We start from the raw sequence: 7,500 nt of genomic DNA, 5'->3' as shown, positions 1-7,500 counted from the left end.
CCAGCCAACCGGTCTTTGCGTGCGAGTGATGTCTGTTTCAGCAGAAACTTCTTCGGGCAATTAGATGTGCAAATACCGCGGTGCGAACAGGGACGGGGGCGGAGCACGCTCAGAGAAGGCGAAGCAGAGAGCAAAATAGGAAGGAAAGAAACAAAATGAAAGAACGAAGCGCTGTGGAAGCCACGCCACGCGAGGGGCAGGGGCACTCCCCCAGTGCTGTTACCGTGGACACCCAGACTACCGCAGAGCCTTCTCGTACCCGCCTGGTAATCCAGCAATCCCCGTTGCCATTACCATTGAGCACTGCAGATACGTTCTTAGGAAAGCCCATTAAAGGACAGCGTTAGGTTGATTAAAGGTACTGCTGAGGTGCTACAACTTTCTTGAAGTGTAAATGTTGCTCTCATGACTTTCATGGTTCTAAGCAGAATGGAACGAAGGTGTTGTCTGACGCTCATTAATGATCGTGTAAACCCAGAGCCCACTGCCAGGATTCCCACTGGGAGACTGCAGCAGGACACAGCGCCAGAGCCCACTGGGTTATCTCCGAACTGGGTCTGGAGGGACCAGCTGAGGAGTTGACTGAGTTAATGACTCCGAAACGCACAGGCACGCGCGCTTATACACGTGCATGCACGCACGAGCGCTTGCGCACGTGAAGGCCAATGCTGGCTTAGTACGTTCTATGTTTGAAGTCTGCTTCGTTTTCACATGCGAGTCGAGGGGTCCAGGCACTCGGCAACAACCATCGTGAACCATCATTCCAATCCAGTCGGTTGTATCTGACCAGTCTCCGTCTGTAATATCTGAATGGTTTCTGTCTATGGTGTCGGTGTCGCTGTGTGTGTGTATGTGTGTGTGGTATGTGGTTCACAGCAAGGACATGTACGGCAGCTGTGTTTGCCAGAGTGGCGCTGTAGTAGCACAGACCCATCTGCCTGATCTAATGATAGGCTCTCAATTAACGCTCAGCCAAGCGGCCCCTGCCCCTCCTGCGCGGCCTCCACGACCCCCCACGACCCTCTGTGCCCCTGAATCTCTCCATCTGTCCCTTCAGCTGGGACGTCAGCCCTTCGTTACCGGCTGGTGTGCTCACACACCCCGGTGGAGAAACAGCTGGAGGAACGGGCCAAGTGGGAAAAGACAGGACACCTCTCATCTCCCGCATGTCGGGCTGGGTTAACACACGCAACCGGAGCCAGATGCTACAGATGGAGAGTGCGCCTGCATGCACGCGCACACACACACACACACACACACACACACACACTCCGACCACTATGTAACTGCTTACACGGTACAATAAACAGACAGTAAGGGTGAGAGACTAGTCAGAATCTCTCACACACAAATACAGGCACACGCACATACACACATACACACAAACATACACACACATGTAAACACATACACAGCCAAACAGACAAAAAAAGCAGAAAAACCCAATCATATCCTTGCACGTTACAGAAACTCTTGAGGCAAATGCGCATACACACACACACACACACACACACAAGGTTGGACACACTGTAGTCCCCAGCCACTGCCCATGTAACGACGACCCTGTTTCGTTGTTTATTCTCCACCTGTCTTTTTCTTTCTCTCTCCATTTGTCCTTATGAAGGACAGCAATTATCTCTGTGACTCTCATCCTACTCTCCCTGCCTATCTGTCACTGTCTCGTCTCATCTCTGTCTCCCTCACATGCCTGCTGTCATCTCAATCATCAAATTTGCGCGCTCTCTCTCTCTCTCCCTCCCTCCCTCTCTCTCTCTCTCTCTCTCTCTCTCTCCCTCCCTCTCTCTCTCTCCCTCTCTCATGCCTGGCTGGCCAGTTAAAGTTATTATAATAGATAGGTGTTCCTTGCTGAATCTTCTGTCCTTGTTGAGGACTCAAAGTTGGACTAATTTGCACACTTAATCCCAAATGAGACACGACACAGGGACCAGGACGGGAGCATGCAGCCCGCGAGTGAACGACAGACAGAGGGAGAGAGAGAGAGAGAGAGAGAGAGAGAGAGAGAGAGAGAGAGAGAGAGAGAGAGAGGAGTGAGTAAGAAGGAGAGAAAGTGAAACAGATGAAGGGAGAGAGGAAAGGAGAAAGAAGAAAGAGAAAGGCAGGGAATGAGGAAGAGAAAACACACACATACACACATACACTCACTCACACACATACACTCACTCACACACACACACTCACACACACACACATACACACACTCACTCACACACACACACACACACTCACACACACATACACACACACACACACACACACACACTTTTCCCCACATCTCCCGATTACATGTACTTCCATGTTGTCCAGATGGTCCCGCAGTGCTGGTGTTTGTCCGCTTGCCAGTGCTAAAGTGGCACGCGCACTGGACAGGCAGTGCATGCTCCACGGACCCGTTAGAGCCCCGTGCTACAGCGGAACCGCTTACAGCTCGTCGGCCCGGCCTGTGGGCACCCCGGCCTGTGGGCACCCCGGCCTGTGGGCTCCCCGGCCCTGCACAGCATAGCAGTGCACTGACAAAGCTTCTTAACAGGCTCCCATGCCAGTTAGCACTGAGGCTCGTGTGTGTGTGTGTGTGTGTGTGTGTGTGTGTGTGTGTGTGTGTGTGTGTGTGTGTGTGTGTAATTGTGCAGAGTTACAAAAAACTGCATTTTTCTTTGTTGGTTTTCCTTTGTGGTCGGATGACTCGTTACAGTGGTAATAAATGGAGTTAAGACTATGCAGACATACGCGCGCGCACTCTCACGGGCTCTGATGATACACACATCGTCTCACCCACACACCACCTGTGCTCTTCCAGCTACCCATAATCACGGCTTTAGGAACTAACACGTGCGTCTTTGCATTCCAGCAAAATTCCTTTTACATAATCAATCAATATCTCTCTCTCTCTCTCTCTCTCTCTCTTCTCTGTCAGTCTGTGCTAGTTTGGCATTCACGCATGCACTGTCTAGACTCTCGTTTCTTTTACCTTCTGCGCAAACCACCTTGTCCATCAAAGACGCGGAACACAGGCCGAACCACACTCGCTCGCTTCCAGAACGGTGTAGTCAGCTTACAGAAATCGACGCCATGCGACTCCAACGCCCGAGGCACGGCGTGGCCCCGATATTGCTTTGGCCTGAACATTAATGGATATTGGTTTTCAGACCTCACAGTGCCACAGGATATTACAATTCTATATGGTATGCTCGTGCGTGCTTTGACGGCCTCACCACACGCTCCCCACCTAGTAATTGAGCTTTCAAAAACGACAGCAATCAGAAAGTTACAGCCTAGCTATTCCTTGGCGGGTGACAGAAAGCACACAGCGCGTGCAGCACATGTCTTTGCTAATAAGTACAAGGGAGATTAAAGAAAGGCATTTTATAAAAATATATTATTTCTGAGTGTTATTTAAAAGCAGAGTACTTCTGGCAATGTGGACACAAACAGCGTCCTTGTTCACACCTCTATGGTAGTCCTTGTCCAGGCTTTGAACTGTGAAAGAATATATGTATGCATATTTGCAAGTTCTGTGTTTGACAGCACATTTAGTGGCTGGTTTCTTGTACTTGATTCTAAAATGTGTGTATGTGTGTATACGTACAGAACAACAGGAAATACTCACTGATCTAGAGATGGTGTGAGCTACTCTCTCTCTCTCTCTCTCTCTCTCTCTTTCATACACCACATAGCTATCACTCTCAATGAAAAATAAATAATATGTATTTTGCGCACACACACACACACACACAAGGAAAGGAAAGCGAGGAGTTCTTTTGCGCTTTCACTCCCTCCTTTAAGAACAGAGTGAGCAGTGTGAACGGCGCGTTAACCACTTTCACACCGTCTCTGCCACATGAAACGGGGCCTCTCAGCGGAAGCTTTGAAGGGCAATCACGCCGTTTTAGGGGCCAACCCCCGTCTCGCCTGGCCGCCGCGATTCCCCATCAAAAGCCCAACGAAACCACTTTCAACTTCAAATAGCGAGCTTCGAAAATAACCAGCTGTCATGCCTGTTCCCGGCCTCCCGCTACGCTTGCGGGAAAAGATGGTGGAGGATTCCAAGGAAAACCGTGTCTGCGGGAATTTGGGACCAAACACACCCCGGGTCGCTCAGCATAATGGCCCTTTTTCGTTGGAAAATTCATGCCAAACATCTGTTGATGTGCTCAGATACAGAGAGGAAGTTGTTTTATTTATTGTGCAGTATAATTTTCTAAATATAAAACGAAGCTCTGCTTGCACAGTTGATGAAAGACATCTGTCCAGAAAGCCCTGTTCTCTGGAGACCTTGTACACTATGCTGCACTATGATATATCATTATCTGATCTTGTATATATGGTGTACATATCGTAAATGCATGACCAACAGAACCTGGTTCACACATCATTCTGAAATGGGCTATTTTTGTACCAGTCATGATGCATGCTATTCAGAGTAACTGTGACACACATCACCAACCACATTAACAACCACATTAACACTACCAGCTACAGTAACAACGACGCATGTTACCAGCCACAGTGACAACGACGCATGTTACTAGGCACAGTAACAACGACGCATGTTACCAGCCAGTGACAACGACGCATGTTACCAGCCACAGTGACGACGATGCATGTTACCAGCCACAGTGACAACGACGCATGTTACCAGCCACAGTAACAACGACGCATCTTACCAGGCACAGTGACAACGACGCATATTACCAGTCACAGTAACAACGATGCATGTTACCAGCCACAGTGACAACGACGCATGTTACCAGCCACAGTAACAACGACGCATGTTACCAGGCACAGTGACAACGACGCATATTACCAGTCACAGTAACAACGACACATGTTACCAGCCACAGTGACAACGACGCATGTTACCAGCCACAGTGACAACAACGCTTGTTACCAGCCACAGTGACAACGACGCATGTTACCAGCCACAATAACGACACATGTTACCAGCCACAGTGACAACAACGCATGTTACCAGCCACAGTGACAATGACGCATGTCACCAACCACAGTAACAATGTGTTACCAGCCACAGTAACAATAAGGTGTCACCAACCACAGTAACAATGATTATCAAAAACAGTAACAATGATGTGTTACCAGCCACAGTAACAACACATGTTGCCAACCACAGTAACAAAGATGCATGTCACCAACCACAGTAACAATGATGCATGTCACCAGCCACAGTAACAATGACGCATGTAACAACCAACCACAGTAACAACAAGTTACAAGAAGAGTCGGCACACTACGAACAGAGGGATTCAGACTCCTCCCTCTGACCCAGTCCACTGCGCCATTAACTGCAGGACTCGGTGTTGATTACAGAGCAGCGCTGGGGCTCCCTATGCACATGCCACAGAGACAGCTGTCAAAGCATGTTTGCTAAGGACTGACTCGTCATGGCTGGAGCCAGCTGATGTCCAAGACGAGGGGACCTCCAGGAAGAGGGGGGGGTGGGGCATGACTCACTGTCAGGGGGTGTGTGTGTGACTCACTGTTCATCAAAGCTGACATCATCCCTGACGTAACGGCGTACATTCCAAAAACAGGGCCGTTAGTAAGACCATGTAAGACCATGTAAGTTCCGCCACGATAGGCAAGTAACACTGCACTGCTGGGAAAAACTTTCCCAGTTTTCCCTTCACAGGTGCAGGTGCCCGCAGGCGTGTAGGGGATTCAGTGCATGCTGCCGTGTCATTAATAAACAATGACAGGAGCCTTGAATGACTGCATGAGAGAGAGAGGGAGAGAGAGAGAGAGGGGGAGAGAGAGAGAGGGAGAGAGAGAGAAAGAGAGAGAGAGCGAGCAAGCAAACAGGAGAGGAAGAGGAGCGTTATTCGCCCGCAGGGCTGTGTACACAGGGGAAGTTTGGCTCAGCTGCAACCTGCGCTTCCTTCAAACCGGAGAAGAGCCCCTTAGGCTTAGACTTGCCCCTTAGGCCAAGTCTGACAAGATGAGACAGCGAATTAATACGTGTTTATTGTGGAGCAATGCAATAAAATGACACACCCTGACCAAATGACACACCCAGACTGCGGTGGAGTTAGGAAGCGCAGCCAGCATTTGTTTGTTTTCGTCGGGTACTAGGACCCTGGGGTGAAGAGTCGCCCTGAGAAAGAGAGGCCGAGAACTACTTACGGTCCAGGCCGTTGACGTAGCGCATGGTGATCTCGCAGTGCCCCCACACAGCGCTGACGACAGGGTAGAGTTTCTTTCCCTTCAGCCCCCTGAACGCCACGCCCAGGTACTGTCCGTCCACCATGTAGCTCAGCGTGCCCTCATCCATGTCCAGCACAACCACCAGGATGTCGGGCAGCACGAACGCCTCGTCGGGCTCCAGGAAGCCGGGGTAGGTGGGCGCCGAGGCGGCCGGCCGGTTCTTACTGTTGTGGTAGAGCCTGTTGCGACCCAGATCCCACCCCCACGACTCTGCGTCGCTGCCCACCAGGGAGGTGTAGCCAACCGAGTGCAGGGGCGCCTCGGCGGTGGCCACGCCCACCACGGCGTGCGTGCCCCTCTGGCGGGAGGGCCAATGCACGCGCCAGACGTGCAGGCCGCGTGTGTAGCCCACGCGCCCGCGCACGGCATCCGTGCTCTGCGCCACCGGGTGACGGTGAAAGGTCAGCTGGTCGTCCTCCTTGACGAAGATGTTGAGCGAGCGGTCGTCCGGGTTCCAGGCGTGCCGCAGCTGGAGGTCGTGGGTCGCTGGCGGCATGTCCAGCAGCAGGTCCAGCCGGGCCGGCTTGGAGAAGTCCGGCCCGCGGAGCTGGCGCTGGAGGGGGCAGTAGGAGGGTTCCCCACGCACGTCCACCGACTTGATGCTCCCAGAGATCTTCTGACCCATGGTTCCTCAGGGAGGGACGGCAGGGGAGGATGGGCGGGGTTAGAGGGGAGGGGGCGGAGCTATGTCGGGGGAGGGGTCAGGTGTCCGGCGCCTGCCGTTACCTCATGAAAACGCCGGGGATGTCGGATGGAGAGGCCGAGAGTGGGGCAGACACAGCCTCAGACCTGAGAGGAAACACACACACGTGCGCGCACACACACACACACACACACACACACACACACCACGGCAGTAGGTTACAGGAGTAATGAAGTACTGAGGGAGTGAGTGAAAGGCTAATGAAGAGAGAAGAAATACCTGAGAGGAAAGCAGAGCTAAATAAAAGAGACAGAAAAAGTGTGTGTGTGTGTGTGTGTGCGTGTGTGTGTGTGTGTGTGTGCGCGTCTGTGTGTGAGTGTGTGTGTGTGTGTGTGCGTGTGTGAGTATGTTTGCGTGTGTGTGTTTGTGTGAGTGTGTGCGTGTGTGTGTTTGTGTGAGTGTGTGTGTATGAGTGTGTGTGAGTGTGTGAGTGTGTGTGTGTGTGTGTGTGTGTGTGTGTGTGTGATTGTATGTGTGTGTGTGTGTGTGTATGTGAGTGTGAGTGTGAGTGTGTGTATGGGTGTGTGTGTGTGTGTGTGTGTGTGAGTGTGTGTGTGTGT

The 7,500-nt window shown here is 51.6% G+C and overlaps 1 protein-coding gene across 2 annotated transcripts in view; it reads right to left on the bottom strand.

Annotated features, from left to right (window-relative positions):
• The window catches only part of spsb4a (splA/ryanodine receptor domain and SOCS box containing 4a), a 29,453-nt gene that overhangs the window by 15,477 nt on the left and 6,476 nt on the right, over positions 1 to 7,500 (bottom strand). For both annotated transcript variants that reach the window (XM_081703424.1, XM_027031530.3), the window contains one exon: positions 6,157 to 7,026. In XM_081703424.1, coding sequence (XP_081559550.1) covers positions 6,157 to 6,862 — 706 coding nt within the window. In that variant the 5' untranslated portion in view covers positions 6,863 to 7,026. The remainder of the gene's footprint in view (positions 1 to 6,156; positions 7,027 to 7,500) is intronic.

Source organism: Electrophorus electricus, chromosome 20, assembly GCF_041902795.1.
Source record: "Electrophorus electricus isolate QZ-2024a chromosome 20, ASM4190279v1, whole genome shotgun sequence".
In the NCBI taxonomy this organism is placed as follows: Eukaryota; Metazoa; Chordata; class Actinopteri; order Gymnotiformes; family Gymnotidae; genus Electrophorus; species Electrophorus electricus.
Note: the sequence above shows the minus strand (reverse complement) of the source record. Positions and strands in the feature narration are given on the sequence as shown.